Source organism: Primulina eburnea, chromosome 10 (assembly GCF_022965805.1).
Source record: "Primulina eburnea isolate SZY01 chromosome 10, ASM2296580v1, whole genome shotgun sequence".
Taxonomy (NCBI): Eukaryota; Viridiplantae; Streptophyta; class Magnoliopsida; order Lamiales; family Gesneriaceae; genus Primulina; species Primulina eburnea.
The window spans coordinates 6,717,214-6,736,103 of record NC_133110.1 but is presented as its reverse complement, the minus strand read 5'-3'; the positions used below and the strand labels follow the sequence as shown (position 1 = coordinate 6,736,103).

The 18,890-nt window shown below is 34.4% G+C and overlaps 2 protein-coding genes and 1 pseudogene across 2 annotated transcripts; all 3 read right to left on the bottom strand.

The window, feature by feature from the left end:
• Positions 1 to 3,605: 3,605 nt before the first annotated feature.
• LOC140803632 (3'-5' exonuclease-like) lies at positions 3,606 to 4,454 on the bottom strand (annotated as a pseudogene).
• Positions 4,455 to 7,669: 3,215 nt separating this feature from the next.
• Positions 7,670 to 8,508, bottom strand: LOC140803739 (3'-5' exonuclease-like). Its single transcript, XM_073159626.1, has one exon. The coding sequence runs from the start codon at positions 8,490 to 8,492 to the stop codon at positions 7,869 to 7,871; it is 624 nt and encodes a 207-aa protein (XP_073015727.1). The 5' UTR covers positions 8,493 to 8,508; the 3' UTR covers positions 7,670 to 7,868.
• A 1,117-nt stretch (positions 8,509 to 9,625) lies between these two features.
• Positions 9,626 to 10,171, bottom strand: LOC140803745 (uncharacterized). The gene has a single exon (XM_073159629.1). It carries the CDS (start codon positions 10,169 to 10,171, stop codon positions 9,626 to 9,628), a length of 546 nt encoding a protein of 181 aa, XP_073015730.1.
• Between the last annotated feature and the right edge of the window lie 8,719 nt (positions 10,172 to 18,890).

Here is an 18,890-nt window from a genome sequence, read left to right as displayed (position 1 = left end):
CACACGGACCAACACCATTTGGGATTCTAATTATTTTTTATTAATTAATAAAGGGTAAAATGGTAAAAATGCAAAAAACAGGTAGTAAAAATTAATTTGTAATTTAGTCAGGTATTAAAACACAAAAAGATACTGAAGAGTACTGAATCGTAAAAAATACATGATCAGATGCAGTTTTCTCCAAATTCCTCTTACATTAAACCCTGAAATCTACATTTTATTATCTAGTCTTTTAAGTTAAAGTGGCCTTTGATAAGGTTTGGTCGATGCTGGGTGTGGGGGCAGTGCCCCCACACCCAATCAACAGTCCAGATCATTTCATGGGGGGGGGGGGGGGGGGGGGGGGGGGGGTTTTAAAAAAAAAAAAAAACCAAGGGCCAGAAGAAATGAGGGGGGGGGCGGGGGGGGGGGGGGGGAATTTTTAAAAAAAAAAAAAAAAACCAAGGGCCAGAAAAATTCTGGCCCTTGGATCTGCCCCTGCAGGCAGTGCCTGCAGGGGCAGGGTCGAATTTTCCCTTTGATAATGCTTATCCTACATACGCTACATTACAGGTGCTGTACAATGGGGCCGTATCATTTTGACAGGCTATACACTACAATACACAGTGAGCCGTGCGGATTCCAATCCCTAAAAACTTCGATAACGATGGATATAATCCAAATTTAAATATTTTTTTCATCTAAATATTCACAATTACACATCGTTGATTTTTGTGTCACAACAATATCCGATTACAAATTTGTAACATAGTATAGCAATTTTTTTAAAATTTCTTCAAACCAGTGTGATTGAGGCGCACTTTTTTTTTGTAGAACTCTTTTTTTGGGACGAAGTGGGTCGAAATCTGTTTTTGGGTCGAGCTTTTTTTTTGGTCGAGCAAGAGCTTGGGTCGAGCTCTTTTTATTTTTTATTTTAATTTTTTTAAATATTTATTTAATTATATTTAATCAATATGAAAGAACAATTAAATATTAAATATTTATTTAATTATTAATCGTTATAAACTTTATAATTTTATATTTCAATAAAAATATAATATTAAATAATAGATAAAAGTAATTAAAATGATGAAATAATTTTATTTAAATAAAAATAAAATATTAATTAAAGTGACAATAAGATAGGGATGTCAATAGGTCCGGGTTTTACCCAAACCCACAATGGACCCGCGTGTATGGAGTGTGTATAGGCATACTAAATGGGTCATGGGGTGGGTCTCGGGTCCAATTTTTCAAACCCGTCCGGATATGGGGCGGGTCATGGGTCCTATAATACCCACCTCATACCCACCCCATTATATGTGTATATAAATATTCTAGGGTTTTAGTTTTATTAATTTTCATTTTTTTTAGTAGCTCACCTCAACTATAACGATTTTAGCTATTCTTATGTCAACTGTTGCATTTGAATCTGCTTTTAGCAAAAGTGGAAGAATAGTTGGTCATCATCTTAGTAGACTTAAATATTGTCTACTCACTGATTTTATATTGATCTGTTTAAATAATGTTATGACTTTTTTTGGGATGTTAAGATTTTTTTGGAGAGCTAGTAACTTTTTTTTTTATGTAATTCTTTATGTCGTGAAAATACTTTGTTTGTTATTATTAAGTGTGGTCGAAGACATAAATTAATTTTCCACAATTGTATTTAGATGCTTGTTTGTTTCATAATTCAGTCATGTGAGAAGAAATATTACTTTTTTATTTTAAAAAAATTCGTGTCTCACGGGTCTCACGGGTCTACCCGGCCCCATTTCGTATTCGAGGTGGGGTGGGTCCGAAGAATATTTAACCGGAGTGGGGCGGGTAATGGGTCAAAGTTTTTTTCATGGGGAGGGTCTTGGGTTTAGCCAAATCCTCCCATACCCGTCCCATTGACATCTCTACAATAGGATCTATAAATATTGGGTTGGTGTGATATTTGAATAGAGAAATATTTGATTGATGATTTAGATTAAGAAGACCACGAATATTTGAAGGAAATATCTTCTCTATTGTGGATGGCTAAACGAGATTTTGTTTTTACTTTTCACTAAAATTTGAATGCAATTTTTTTTAAAAAAAAAGAGCAAACCCATTACACCATAAGATACAAAACAACTTTGATACACGCACCTTGAAATTATCTTCCACATTTATTCACGGGACGATCAATTTATTTATATTTTTAATAATAAATAATTTTTCATAAATAATTTAAATATAATATATGTATCACAAAATTAACTTGTAAGATAATCTCACAATTTTTTTTACAAATACTCAAAAAAATGATTATAAACTTTATGTAGTCAAGATTGTCTATAATTATTCGACAAAAACTTGTGTGATACAATCTCACGGATCATATTTGTGAGACAAATCTCTTATTTGGATCATCCATACAAAATATTACTTTTTATGCTAAAAATATTACTTTTTATGCTAAAAATATTACTTTTTATTATGAATATAGATAGGATTGACCCGTCTCACAGATAAAGATTCGTGTTATCGTCACATAAGAGACCTACTCTAATTATTATTTTTAAGCAATTACCATCAATGACTAACAGTGTATTTGGCAATCAGTATTTGGGAGGCTTTCATGGGATTTGGATTTCAAAATCCTATTTTTACTGTTTGGAAGATGATTCAAAAAAAGGATTAAGATTTGTTTAGAATTTTATGGGATTTCAATAAGTGTATCCAAATCCCATCAAATTTGATAAGATTTAGTAGGATTTGGATTTTAAAAACATACAATTACTTGTATATCCAACACATCATTCTCCAACAAAAGTATCTACATTTTTAGACATTTTTTTTCCTTTTAACATTTTTTTTAGAATTTGAAAAATTTCGTTTAAATTTCATAAGTTTATTGTCTTATTTACTGATTAATCTAATAAAAATTATAATAATTATCAAAGCTTCGTTTTACGTTTAATAATTAATTTCATGTTAAAGTTTGAAGTTGTTTGATGATTTTTTAATTATTATTTTATGTGCACTATGATTAATAAATAATAATTAATTTTTGAATTTACGAAAGCTTATTAATTCCTAAACTTCTTTGAGTTATTTATTTTTATATGATTTCTAAAGGTAACTTAGTAAAATTTTAAAATTCCAAATTCGAATCCTTTTTTCTTCAAAAAAGAAATGAATTTGAAAAACCATTTTTAAATTTTAAACCAAACACCAAATAGAATTTCAAATATTTGAATTCCAAATCCAATTTCAAATCTCATGAAATCCTATCAAATCTTAATTGCCATGTGACCGATGCAATTATAATTTATACACGGAATGGTTGTGTTGTACTTTTTGACATTGCATCTATTTACACCGTCACCCACACAGAAACAAAATTCCATTGGGAGTAACATCCATAGCTACTGGCCGATGGACGGACGGACGGACGGACGGACGTGGTGGATCGATCCCACCCCACATCAACCAAACCAAAGTGGATCCCGGAAATATGAACCATTTTTCAGAATTTCATAAAAGTCGACACAGATTCTTGGAGCAGCGAAGCTAATACCAGACAACGTGCAAGCAAACAATCAACAACAAGCATTCAGATTTCAGGGTGTTATGACGAAGAAATTCATAAAAAAATGCAGATAATTTACAGAAAACGCGGAACGAAGAAATATTCAGTGGACAATCTTTTGAAACCGTAACCTTGCAATGGAAACCAAGAACAAGCTTCGACACAGAAAGTGAAATAATAAAACACACAACATAATCATTATATTAGCAAAACGAAGCATCGATCACACTGCCTTTTTTCAGCGCCAAGCATTCAACATCCTGCCCATTTCAAAACACACGAAAGCATCAACACAAGCATACTCGACTTGATCATAAGTCAGCCGCCGGTTATCCCATCGACTCAGGGTCACCCACCTCGGCTTGTCCACCTCTTTGCGCAGTACAAGACTAGCCAAATCCTTAAGCCCCTTACACTTCAAGTCCCTATTACCCAACTCATCCGCCGCCAAATCCCTCAAATCCACTGCCTTAACATAGCTCCGAATCCCATAATCTTGTTCAAGCTTTTCCAAGTCAGATTACGATACCGACTCCCACGAAAGTATAGTTAGAGTTTGAGAAAAACCCGGTGAGAGAAAAGGGGATACCCTGGGAGTGCATGATTTGGTAGATGAGACATCTGCGGCCAACGCATAGTTGTAGGATGGCTATTGGGTTTGGGGAGCGGCTGAAGGGGGGGCGCCACTCGACGTCGAGTCCGACAATAAGTTGGTGGAGGCGGTGGCGATGGATTGACTCCACTTCAGAGATCCATTCTGATACGGCGTCGCAGTCGTCGGTGACAGTGGTGTAGATAGAGTCACCGTAGAAATCAACGTTGAAGTTGGTGGTATGGATCTCATTGGGAAATTCAACGTGGTGATTCATAGTTTCTACACTTTGCGTGCGTGCTGTGTGTTTTCTTTGTTCTCGTGTTGGTTTAAATAGTGACGTGGGCGTTAACCAAGCGACTGAAATTCGTACTGGATATACTCGGCAAATGCGATAAAAATAAATTTTTATCAACTTATCTGTTAAATTTTTAGATTTGATATATTAATTATTCAAAAAAAAATTATCCATTAACTTTAATTTCTTTTATTTTTTTATTTTATTTTATCAGAATGCTGAAGAAGAAATTTGTTGATAGGATAATACCAAAAATATAAATTTGCCATTAAAATGTGTCAACCAAATTAATCGAAAAATTAAAATTTAGGATATCAAGATTTGTTACGGAGTATAAAAAATATTTTCGTTTTTTATTTTTTTATGATGATGATAATAATAAGGTCATCTCTAACCCAAAACTTTATTTTAAAACAATTTTATTTTAAAATAGTACAATTGCTTGCACCAAATACAATATTTATCTCTAACAGATGTACTTCAAATCATATTCTAAAAAAATATTATCAAAATAGTCTTTTTATTTAATTTATTTTATTTTTTGAACCTGACATGGACATTCTTCAACCCATCTATTTGATTTTTTTTTTAATTTTTATGTTTAAACATCGAATTATTAAATTAATATAATAAATATTATACTATTATTTAAATATATGTAATTATTAAAATAATACAATAATATTATATTATTATTTAAATAATATTTAGAATCTTTAATATAAATATTTATAATAAATAAAAACAAAAATAAAATTTTAAAAAATAAAGAGCTCTGCGCCAATCTAGATTTCCTAATAATAATAAGGATACGAATCTTTTTTCTACTGTGACGCAACTAATCAACTACGCACGGCACGTATGTGGTATATTGTGTGACAATAAATATGATATATTTATTTAATATTAATTATTAACTTAAAAATAGAATATAATATTTGTATTTAGCCGAATATAATATTTATACAATGATTTCGTTTTATAAAAATCTAATATTGATTTTTACAAATAATAAAAGAAATTCTATGGATGTTTGATCCATAAAAGAAAAAAATAAAAGTAATTTTGTCCCGAGTAATTGAATTTGAAGTTTAAAAATGTAAAATTATAAGTTATTTATTTATTTTTATAAAATTTATATATATGATTTTATTTTCTTTTAAAATCGGATAAGGGCTATATCGGATCGGACTTGTGTGTGATAAGACAATTCTTCCCCGCTATTTTTTAATTTTTATAGTTATGATTTCATATCATCAAATTTCGATGAACAATGTTTTTTTACGATAAAAGCGCCCAAAATTGTCAAAATAATTATAAATATAAGGTAAAAACTTGTGTGAGAGGGTCTCACAGGTCATATTTGTGAGACGAATCTATTATTTGGATCATCCATGAAAAAATATTACTTTTTATGTTAGGAGTATTACGTTTTATTGTGAATATCGGTAGGGTTGATCCGTCTCACAGATTAGGATTCGTGAGAGTCTCACATAAGACCCATTCTAAATACAAAACTATAAAACTACAATTTAACTATATGATCGATTAAAATCACAATGAAACAAAAATAACAAACTAAAAAAGCAATTTTCCCAACTATATGTAAGAATTTATATAAGGCGGCTTAGAAGTTATTATTATTATTATTTTTTTAATTCTAAGAAGATGGTTAAACAAAAACGTAAAAATTAGTGTTTTAAAACTCTATTAAATGCAAGTAACACCGTTCGTTTATACATTTTTATTTGAGTAGATCTCATGTCTCCTATGAGACGTTCTTGTGAAACGATCTCCCATTATATGATTAGGGTCATCTCGATCTATATAAATATTGTTTTTCATTGTCCGGATCGCGTAAGATATTTGTCTCATTAAATTATCAAAAATATAATTTTTCACTCCAGATGTGGTTATAGTCATAAAAATAATATTTTGATATAAATAAAGTAATTTTTAATATATTTTAAGAATTCAGTTGCTGGAAATCTGTAGATTTAGCTTTTGCTTTAATTTTTTAATAATTTTTTAAAAAATTAGTCGGATCGTCTAAAAATATTCTACCAAAAATAATGGATCTCAAAAGATATTTCCTTCTAATAGATTATGATAAGTGTTGTCAAATTTCATTTTAGTCTGATATCTTTACAATTTTATTTTTTTTTCTCATGTGACGACGATGTGACACTAATGCAATGCTGACGTGGCATTGATATATGTAATGTCACATGTGCACTTCTCATGAAAAAATATTAAAATTGTCAAAAAAATTTAAAATACATGACTAAATTTGAAATTTATTGAGACAGCATATCAAAAGCGCACATAAACAAATATACAAGACAAAAATTATTTCCTCTCATCTATACTATCTTATTAAGTTTGAGACACTTAAAATAACTAACTTTGGTGTTATGGTTTGTTTTAATAATTATATATATTAATGAAATATTAAAATTTAAATGCAAGTTATATGTAGTCTAGCAGATAGAGTCATTATTTCTTGATGTTTAAATTATAGGTTCAATTTTTACTGATGTCATTTTTTTATTTTTCAATTTTTTTTAATTTATATATCAAAATTACAGTGTAGTCTCTCATAAAATATTATACAAGCACGCAACGCGTGTGTCAGTGCACTAGTTATTATTAAAGTTATTCATATTATTTTTGCCCTACGGGATGGAAATATAAGTTATATATAACTCTTTTGTAGACACTCTCGTGTGTCTACTTATCTTAATTTGTCGTCATCGATAATCTTTTTCAACCTTAGCGAAAAGTTCTAAACACTCCTCCAACCTCTTGAGTAATCCAATGATGTCGATGTCAAGAAATCAATCGTTCTGTTTTGCTCACTACATTTTATTATCTTCTCTTTAACCATAAAATGGCCTTTGATAATGCTTATCTTACCTACGGGAGATAACCGGTGCTGTACGATGGGGCCGTATCATTTTGACATTGCATCCATTCACACCGTCACCCACACACAAACAAAAATCCATTGGGAGTAACATCCATAGCTACTGGCCAATGGATGGATGGATGGATGGACGTGGAGTGGTGGATCGATCCCACCCCCCGTCAACAAAACCAAAGCGGATCCCGGAAATATGAACCATTTTTCAGAATTTCATAAAAAGTCGACACAGATTCTTGGAGCAGCGAAGCTAATACCAGACAACGTGCAAGCAAACAATCAATAACAAGCATTCAGGGTGTTCTGGCGAAGAAATTCATAAGAAAGATGCAGATAATTTATAGAAAATGCAGAAGGAAGAAATATTCAGTGGACAATTTTTTGAATCCCTAACCTTGCAATGGAAACCAAGAACAAGCTTCGACACAGAAAGTGAAATAATAAAACACACAACGTAATCATAATCAGTAGATTAGCAAAACGAAGCATCGATCACACTGCCTTTTTTTCAGCGTTAAGCATTCAACATCCTGCCCATTTCAGAACACACGAAAGCATCAAGACAAGCATACTCGACTTGATCATAAGTCAGCCGCCGGTTATCCCATCGACTCAGGGTCACCCACATCGGCTTGTCCACCACTTTGTTCAGTACAACACTAGCCAAATCCTTAAGCCCCTTACACTTCAAGTCCATATTAAGTAACTCATACGCCGCCAAATCCCTCAAATCCACTGCATTAACATCTCTCCCAAGCCCATAATCTTGTTCAAGCTTTTCCAAGTCAGATTTGATACCGACTCCCACGAAAGTATAGTTAGAGTTTGAGAGAAAACTGGTGAGAGAAAAAGGGATACCCTGGGAGTGAATGATTTGATAGATGAGACATCTGCGGCCGACGCATAGTTGTAGGACGGCTATTGGGTTTGGGAAGCGGCTGAAGGCGGGGCGCCACTCGGCGTCGAGCCCGACGATAAGGTGGTGGAGGCGGCAGCGATAGATTGACTCCACTTCAGAGATCCATACCGATACGGCGTTGCAGTCGTCGGTGACAGTGGCGTCGATAGAGTCACCGTAGAAATCAACGTTGAAGGAGGTGGTATAGATCTCATTGGGGAATTCGCCGTGGTGATTCATAGTTTCTACACTTTGCGTGTGTTCTTCTGTTCTCGTATGGGGTTTATATTGTATTGTAACGTGGGCGATTGAAATTCGTACTGGATATACTTGGCAAATCCGGTAAACTAGTTTTTTAGATTTGATCTATTAATTATTCAAAAAAAATTATTCAATAATTTCGATTATTTTTTATTTTATTTTATCAAAAGTGTCAAAAATATAGATTTGATATTAAAATTATTGAAATATTCGATATTACGTCAACAATTAAATCAATAATAGTATCATATATTTGTGTAATATTTTTTATTAACTTAAAAATAGAATATAATATTTATATTTTAGCCAATGATTTCATTTTATAAAATTCTGATATTAATTTTTATAAATAATAAGAGAAATTTTATGAATGTTTGATCCATAAAAGAAAAAATAAAATTAATTTTGTTCCGAGTAATTGAATTTTGAAGTTTAAAAATGAAAAACTTTAATGATTTTTTTTTAAATTTATATATATGGCATAAAATACTACAATCTACAGTTGATTTTATTTTCTTTTAAAATCAGATAAGGGCTGTGTCGTATCGGACTTGTGTGATAAGACAATTTTCCTTGCTATTTTTAAAATTTTATAGTTTCGATTTCATATCATCAAATTTCGATGAGCAAGATTTTTTTACCATAAAAGAGTATCAAAATTGTCAAAATATTTATAAATACAACAATAAAACTATATTTAACTAGATAATAGATTAAAACCACAATGAAACAAAAATAACAAACTAAAAAACCATTTTCCCAACTACATATAAGAATTTATATAAGGCAGATATTATATATTATTTGTGACATTAAATTATTATATCAACGAATATTATATTATGAGTAAGTCTCTTGTGAGACGGTCTCACAATTCTTTATCTGTGAGACGAGTTATCCTACCGATATTCACAATAAAAAGTAATATTATTAACATAAAAAATAATATTTTTTCATGTATGACCCAAATAAGATATCATTCTCACAAATAATGACTCGTCTCACACAAGTTTTTACTTTATATTATTATATCATGTACATATATGCATTGTTGAACATATATTAAAAAAAGTTATTATAAATTTTTTTTTTTTTGAAAGAGTAAAGTTTTATTAATCATTAATAGCATCACGAGTTACAATATCACTAATGTGATTTGGTGGACTCGACCAGTGACACGGGTTAGCATATGTTCGGGATTCCTTTGCCAAAGCATGAGCAACCCCGTTCGCTAACCTACTAATAAAAATAACAGAAAAACTTGGTTCCTGTTTCAAGATACTTCGACAATCCTCAATTATAGCTCCAAACTCGGATTCGTCAACTTTTGTAGAGTTAACGGCCTTCACAATAATTTGAGCATCCATCTCAAAAATTACTTGGTTGAACTTCATTTCACGAATCCATGAAAGAGCTTCACGTAATCCCATGGCTTCTCCCTCCTTCACCTCGTATAGTCCTTCCTTTACCATTGTTCGGCATCCAATACACTTTCCTTCATTATCGCGAGCTACCATTCCAAATCCCATACTTCTAGTGTCGGCGAAGAATGCTGCGTCAACATTACATTTCAAAAAAGGATATTGCGGTTTCCTCCATTCTGTAAGTGTTCTTCCAATTGCATTATCTTCCTGTCCCTCGGTTCCTTTCTGTCTCATGGCTAACCAATCATATAGGAGCTCTAGTGCTGTGAAAAACTGCTTGGTTACACCTGTCGATCGTATTTCTCCATAGTTTATTGTTCCTTTGTTTCCAAATACTCCAGAGCACCGCAGCAAACTTTCCTATATGCACCCTATCTCCTGCACTGAATACCTTGAAGAACCAGTCGACAAAGCCATCAGCGTTTTCTGCACATTGGTCCACAATATCCTTCAGGTTTGAAATTTTCCAGCATTGTTCTGCATAGGGGCATGATACAAATGTGTGCCAAGTATTCTCCATATCCCTGTTACAGATCACACACACTAAGGGACAGTTTATTCCCCTCCTTCTAAGGTTTGTTCTAGTGGGGAGACAATTTCGACAGGCTTGCCAAAGTAAGGTTTTAAACTTTGTCGGGGCTTTTAACTTCCAGAGCTCTTTCCAATTTTCTGTGTTATTTGCATTTCTATGTTGCTCCAGTTCCGCCATGAGTATTCTGTAAGCACTTTTAACCGAGTATACTCCATCCTTTGTTTGGTGCCAAATTAGTCGATCCTGTCTCACCATTGAAGGTAGTGGAATATTCAAGATTTCTTGTACATCTCTGCTATTGAAGTATTCGAGTAACAGTTCGTGGTCCCAACTTTGACACCCCGGAATAAGAAGCTCACTCACCTTCATTCCATTCAGCTCTGGGTTAGCAGGAGTAGCCACAAAGAAATTTGTTTCATCTCGCAGCCAAGGATCATTCCAAACATTAATGTTATGGCCGGTTCCAACTTTCCACCTACACCCTTTATTTAGCACCATTTGTGCACTCCAAATGCTACGCCAAGTGAAACTTGGATTATGGCCAAGTTTTGCACTTAAAAACATCCCTCTTGGATAATATTTGGCTTTGAAGATTCTACTTATTAATGCATCTGGATATGTGAGAAGCCTCCATCCTTGCTTCCCTAATAATGCTAAGTTAAAAGCTTGCAGGTTTCGAAATCCCAACCCTCCTTCATCCTTCCGAGTACACATATGCTCCCAATTCAACCAGTTTAATCCTCGGTTATTTCCTTGCTTTGAACCCCACCAAAAGGAGTTTAACATCCGCTGGAGTTCCTCTAGTAAGGATGTCGGTAGAAGGAACGTTTGCATGCAATATGCCGGAATAGCTTGGCCAACCGCCTTTATCAAGATCTCTTTCACTGCTCTTGAAAGTTTCTGCTTCTTACAATATTGTATCTTTCGCCATATGTTATCTTTCAGGTTGTTGAAAATCGCTCGTTTCTTCCTACCAATCAGTGATGGAAGCCCCAAGTATCGCCCTGTATTCATCTGTTCCTTAATGTTGAGAATGTTAGTCAGAGTTGCCTGATGCTCTAGTGAGGTGTTTCGGCTAAAGAATACAGCAGATTTGGACAAATTGATAGCCTGTCCAGAAGCTTTTTCATACTCATGAAATATATGTTTCAATGCCATACATTCAGCCTGGTTTGCTTGACAAAAGAAGATACTATCGTCGGCAAATAATAAGTGTGAGATGGTGGGTGCACCTCGGCAGATTTGTACTCCATGAATCAGGCCCCGTGCTTCATTTTTACGCAAAAGCGATGTCAGCCCCTCAGCACATAATATAAATAGATAGGGGGATAGTGGGTCTCCTTGCCTTAGCCCTCGATAAGGGGTTATTTGTTCTGTTGATCGGTTATTCCATACCAACTAGTATTTTACCGAGGAGACACACATCATCATGATATCTATCCATTGTTCTGCAAATCCCATTTTATTTAGTATGGCTCTCAAATACCCCCAATCGACTCTATCGTAGGCCTTGCTGATGTCTACTTTCACTGCCATTTCCCCTTTGATACCCTTCCTCTTCCCTTTCATGTGATGTAAAACTTCAATAGCAGTCAAGCAATTGTCTGTGATCGATCTTCCTTTCACAAACGCGGATTGAGACTCAGAGATAATGTTTGGCATAATTTGCTTCATTCTGTTTGCCAATACTTTTGAGATGATTCTGTACAGCACATTACATAGCGCAATAGGTCTGTAATCTTTCACCTTCGAAGGCCTCTCGCACTTTGGAATCAAGATAACATTTGTATCGTTTATCTTAGAGGGAAGCTTTTTCTGTTCTAGCCACTTCACGCTTGTTTGAAACACATCCATCCCCACGATATCCCAAAATTTCTGGTAGAAATTTGGGTTGAATCCATCCGGGCCCGGGGATTTGTTTGGATCCATTTGAAAGATCGATGTCTTAAACTCTTCCATCTTGAACGGGGCGAGAAGCATAGAATTTTCTGCTGCGTTGATTCTGGTGGGTATAGTTTCCAGGATTGAGTCATATTCTCCCGTACTCTGTGAGAAAAGATTGACAAAGTATTCATGAATCATCTCCCCCATTCTAGTTTCATCCTCAACCCACATCCCATTATCCTCTTGGAGCTTCTCAATTCGATTTTTCTTACTTCTGGCTGAAGCTTGAGCATGAAAAGATCGTGTATTTGAATCTCCATTCTTGAGCCAATAACATTTTGCTCTCTGTTTCCAATAAATTTCTTCCTTCATCAGTAGGCTTACAAGCTGGTTTTTTGTGTTTTCGTACTGTTCAACCGAGTTAGGATCAGTTCTCATCCTCAGTGATGTTAATCGCATATGACATGCATTTATTTCCTTTCGGCAATCTGTTGTTTTATTTTTGCTCCACCGGCTTAACCATTCTGCACAATGTGTAAGTTTAACTCTTACATCTTGTGTAGTTGAGGCATTCCATGTTTGCAACATAAGCTCCTTGAGGTCCGGTTCCTCAAGCCATCTGTTCTCGAATCTGAAGAATTTACGACGATCATATCTCACTGGAATATTCGTCTTGAGGCAAATAGGTGTGTGATCTGATATTGGGGCAATTAAGTTTTCTAACTTTGCTTGCGGGAAAAGTCCAAGCCAAGCTGCTGAAACCAATGCTCGGTCTAACCTTTCCTCAATCATAGAAGTTGTGCCTTTACTTTTAACCCATGTGAAGGGGTATCCTTCCATCAATAGATCATTCAAGCCACATTCTGTCACAACATCTTGGAATCCCCTAATGCACCATGCCGGATGTTCCAATCTCCCTCTTTTCTCCTCATTGCTAAGCAAGTCATTATAGTCACCTATACACGCCCATGGAAGGTTTGATCGTGCATGTAATGTTCTCAGAAAGTCCCATGAATCTCGTCTTCGATGTCTTTCCGGAAAGCCATAGATACCTGTGAGTCTCCATTTGCCTTTACAAGCATCATCAATTTCCATGTCAACATGATTTATGGAAAAATTTGTTATGGAGCAATTTATGTTATCCTTCCAAAGGACATCCAATCCTCCACTACGCCCCACCCTATCAACTCCAAATACACAATCAAATCCCAGCTGAATTCGAATTTCCTCTAATCTGTTTTTATGTACTAGGGTCTCAATCAGGATTATTATATCAGGCTTGTGAGTTCTCACTAACTCACGAAGGACCGGAATTGCACGGGGATGACCCAAGCCCCTGCAATTCCAAGATAAAGCTATCATGGTTGTCGGCAGGCCCGGGTTTCGGGCCCTGCCGATAAAAAAGGCTCACCTAGAAGTAGAGTGTGTTCCTCTGGTATGTTCTGAGCATATTCAATATGATTTATGTGGACCAAGGCACTTGAATTTTTTGGGTCCATCTCCATATTCATAATTTGGCCTTTAGCAACTTGGGCTTCCATCCTTCTTTTGCGATCTTCATTGAGTTCTAGCCCATTTTCTTCGTCGTGGATTATATCCTGATTTGGTGCTTTTCCTTGATTGGATCTTTCCTTGAATATTCCTCGGCAGTTTTGCATATTTCCTGAGATATGTTCCCCTGATTTCGTTGAGAAAATTCCTGAAAATACGGGATTTTGATATGATCTCAGATTCTCTTCCATCATCGTTCTCCGATCTTCGTTATCGTGATCACCATGACCATTGAAGCTTGGTGTTTCTATCATGTGGTTGGATTCACGTAGCCATTTGGAGTCCCGTATGTTCGATGACCTCCTGTCCGGCGCCCTTAGCCATGTGCCCCATTCACGTTTCATATTTTTATCTGGAGATGAGTATAGAGTCTCACAGAATCGTTCGGTGTGTCCTAAGCATCCACATACAAAACAGAAAGAGCCCAGTTTTTCGTATTTGAATTGAACGATAAGCCAGTCGCCTCCCGCTTTCTTGATTTTCTTGCATCTTTTTAGGGGTTGTCTCACGTCAATTGCCACCCTAATTCTCATATATGTTCGCCATGCTTCAGAAGTATTTGTATCATCATATTCCAATAGAGTACCCAAAAATGCACCCAGTTGTTTTCCAATATTTTCAGAGAAGTATCCTATCGGCAGCCCATATATTTGAATCCAGAAGTTCAATGAAGAGAGAGGAACATGCATCGGCAGCTGGCCTTCTTGTAGATGGTGCAGGATGATGAATTGGTTATCAAATGTCCATGGCCCTCCTTCCATGATTCGTTCCATATCCATTTGATGAAAAAATTGGAAGAGAATTCGATTATCTCCAATTTCACTGATCTGGACTCCTTTAACAGGCCTCCATAGATCTGCCAATCTGTTCTTCATAGCCTTGAAGTTGACATTCCTATCCGTTAATATGCGCCCAACCAAAATCAAGTGTTGGCCTTCTGTTGGGTGGTCGAAGCTGGTTGAGTCAAAAATTAATCCCTCGTCCTCGTCGCCGATGAGGGAGAGGTCAGCCAAAAGTTCATCCATGGTTGGTAGAATCTATGCAAGGAACCCGCCTCTCACCAAGATGGAGAGGAGAAAAGTCACGCTCTCAACATGGAGAGAAAATCTTGCACCTTCCATGTTTCTTTATTATAAATTTTTCTTTGGCAAAGTTTTGCAGTATTTGCAAACACTACTGATATGGCTCAATTCGAAAAGTATGTGATTCTCATATTCTTAAATAATAATTTATTTTTATAATTTTTTCGAATTTACTAAAAACTTTGTTTAATTGTACTTGTAGAAAAACGAAAACTAATATAATTGAAAAGGGTATTGTTAATGTAATAGATTTGAATTTGATAAACGAAATAATAAATGTAATTAATCACGTCATAGGTTATAATATAAGACATATGCATCATATATATTTTAGATTTTCAGGATATTTTAGAATCTTATAGATGGTATTGCCTTTCTTGTCCTTTACAAAAGTTATGTTAAACTGTCTGGTAAATCAATTTTGTAAGACGAATATTTTTAAAAAATATTATTATTTTGTATATGTTAACAAATCTATTTTTCTAATATGAAATCAAGGTACATTTTCAAAAATATATATATATATATATATATATATATATATATATATATATATATATATATATAAGTTTTGATATGCTGCACACCTACCTTGCACTATTTATGTGAGCACCGATGAGGTATCACTCACCTATTGAATGTGAAATTTTTCTATATTAACCTTTAGCTTCCCGAATATTACAAAATTTTTCATATCTAGGGATGAGAATGGCATGGTTTAAGTAAACATTTTTCACCATTCTTTCCTCTTAATAAACATAACCTTGACTTCCCAAATATTACAAAAATTTTCATATCTAGGGATGAGAATGGCATGGTTAATTTGTTATAGATCATAAATACTCATATAAGATCGTCTTACAAATCAATTTTGTGACACAACTCTCCGATTCAAACCGACCCATGAAAAAATTTATTTTTTATGTTAAAAGAATTATTTTTCAATGTAAGTAAGAGTCAGGTCGACTTATCTCATAGAAGACCTAATCATTATATATATATATATATATATATATATATATATATATATATATATATATATATATATATATATATATATATATATATATAAATTGAAAAATGCATTTTTGGTCTTGTAATTTTGGCACTTTGCGATTTTGACAATCTATGTTAGCAAATTTCAGTTTTTTAGTAATTTTTCATCGGGAGTGGTGAGGTGGAGCTATATATGTCAGCACCACATCAGCAGTGCATTAGTGTCACCTCAGCACCAGTCGAAAAAAGACTAAAATTGAAAAAACTAAAATTTGATAAAAGACTGATCAATTGAAGTTTGATAACATAGATGACTAAAATCACAAAGAGGTAAACATATCGGACAAAAAAAAAATCCCCTATTCATATTATTTAAATAATTTTGTTAGATTATGATATGTTTAATAAAAATATATAATTATAAAATAAAACTGTTATGAGTTGAATATAAATTAATAGCTTTACACTGTCTATACTAATTTTTTGTCCCTAAATGTTATTAATAAAATTTTGGAAATTAATTTTAATGATTATTACTTTTTAAGCGTTTTTATTGTGTATGAATAATTTTTTTTAAAAAATACTTTAAGACAGGTTTTGGGGCTGGTCCTGAGCTAAGTCAAATATGTCTCAAACTCACCTATTGACTTAGGGATGTAATCGAGTCGAACCGATCCGAACTTTTGAATATTTGAGCTTGGCTTGTTTATAATCGAGCCGAGCTCGAGCTTTATTTAACAAATATATTCATAACTTACGAGCTTATTCAAGCTTTTATCGAACCTAAACGAGCTTAATAAATATAAATTCTACATTTAAATATTCATTAAATACGTAAAGTTATACTTAGAAAATATATATTCTTATTGTCATTTTATAATAATATGTATAGATTTGTCAACTCAATTAATGTGTAAATCATCATTAAATATCAAATATTATTTTCATATAGATTACGATTTCACGAAATTCACGAGCTAACGACCGATATTGTAGACTGAACTGGTTGTTTTCTAACGCTCGACTCAAAGCTTTTATCGATCGAACTTCGAATAGCCAAACTTTAGTTTTACATACCCATTATCATTGAGTCAATCCCTCAGATATGCATTTAAACATAAATAAATAATATCAATTTCCTCAATATTAAGTACATTAGATTTATTGATGTACATTGTAACTTTTGAATTTTGGCAAACAAAATCTGGCAACAAATTTCAAACATCATCATAAGTATTACGCACCAGTAACCTCTCAAGTGTCATGTAATCTCATATTCTTATCTGTCTTGGCTGTGGCCTTTGGAACAAATTAATTTGATTCTCCTAAATTACAACTTATTACTATTGCACAAGCACATGCACGTCGTGGACAATGAAAAGTGATTTTTAGGCCGCGAGAGCGGTACCAAATCAAGGCAAACTCTGAATAAAAGATATGACATCAATATATAACAAGGGTCAATGTCAATCAGTTATAAATGACTTCTATCAATATTTTCATTTTTGAAGCGTGTTTAGTTTTTTTTGAGTAACAATTATAACGTATATGGTTACGTATGTAGCGCTACCGTTTGAATATATTGTTTCGGTTATATGATCTAAAATAGTTGAATTACACTGTTATTAATAATAATTATTTTTGAAACGGTAGATGTTTAGTACAATAATTTAGAGTTTAAGCCAGAAAGTATTTAACATGAGTTTTAGCACAAAAAAGGAGTCGATTGAAATTAGCGCACATCTCCGGTTTATGAACTTTAAATTGGATAGAAGAAATGTAAAAGCATGTGAATTTTATTTCTTGGCAATGAAAATGAAGAGCAATCATTGCGATAGTTCAATCAAACATAAATTCTTGAGATAAATAACACATGAAATTGATTAAAGCCTGAGAGTTAAATCCAGGCCCGATTCATCCTCCTCACTTCCAGGAACATTAATCTGATTATTGTTTTGGACTCCAGCGTTTCTTCCAGAGACCGATCTTGATTCAGGATAAGCTGACAAGCCCTGAGAAACGGGCATGGAACTGGGACTCGGTGCCCCTTGATTTGGAAACTGAAGAGTACTTAGACCAATACTCGGAAGGTATGAATGCTGGGCCGTAACGAACTGGGAAACTCTTGGAACAGGCACAGTGGGGACAGCGATCGAATTCCTCGGTACAGGCCCGGTCCATCCAGCAGAGTGATAACCATGATAATTTTCATCAAAATGGCGAGAAACGGCCTGAGGCAGGATGCTAGGAAGCACGGGACGTGCAACGTTCATTCCCTGATGCTGCAGCATTTGTTGAGAGTCTTGAGACTCATGATGATATGGAATTCTGATCTGGAGTGGCCTGTTCATATATTCGTAAGATCTTTTCAAAGATCCAGGGTGGGATGATAGAGGAGAAATCACCCTGGGATAGGATGAAGTCCCGCTTAAGTATCCAGCACCCGACTTATGGGCCTCAGACGCATCTTTCTCCATGGCGCGCTCAAATTTATGGGCGTTCTGGTGCCCGCCCAACGACTGCTTGTTGGAAAACTTCCTGTGACAGTACTTACAAGCGTATTCGTCATCGTCCTGCTCAGCATTTGCCACGTCAGATGCCTCTGGCTCTACGGGAGGGACTTCAGCATCAGGCTCGTCAAGATTTTTCTCTTTAGCACAAGGATCCTGCACGTGGGGAGGAATTTCACCAGTATTGGCATGCGGTGAGTTGAATTCGAGATTCGACTCATCAAGATTTTCCCCTTTACTAGACTCGTGATTTACCGGATCAAGCACGATTAGAGGGGTTTCATCATTGGCTTTCGATGAGTTAACTTCCAGATTCGACTCATCGAAATCTACCCCTTGAGGAGAATCCCTTGATGTTCCAAGAATGACAGATTGGTTTTCTTTGTTGGAATTCGATG

Excerpts from the sequence above, each read along its gene's own strand:
- LOC140803739 (XM_073159626.1), bottom strand. The coding sequence starts at position 8,492 with ATGAATCACCACGGCGAATTCCCCAATGAGATCTATACCACCTCCTTC.
- LOC140803745 (XM_073159629.1), bottom strand. The coding sequence starts at position 10,171 with ATGAGACAGAAAGGAACCGAGGGACAGGAAGATAATGCAATTGGAAGA.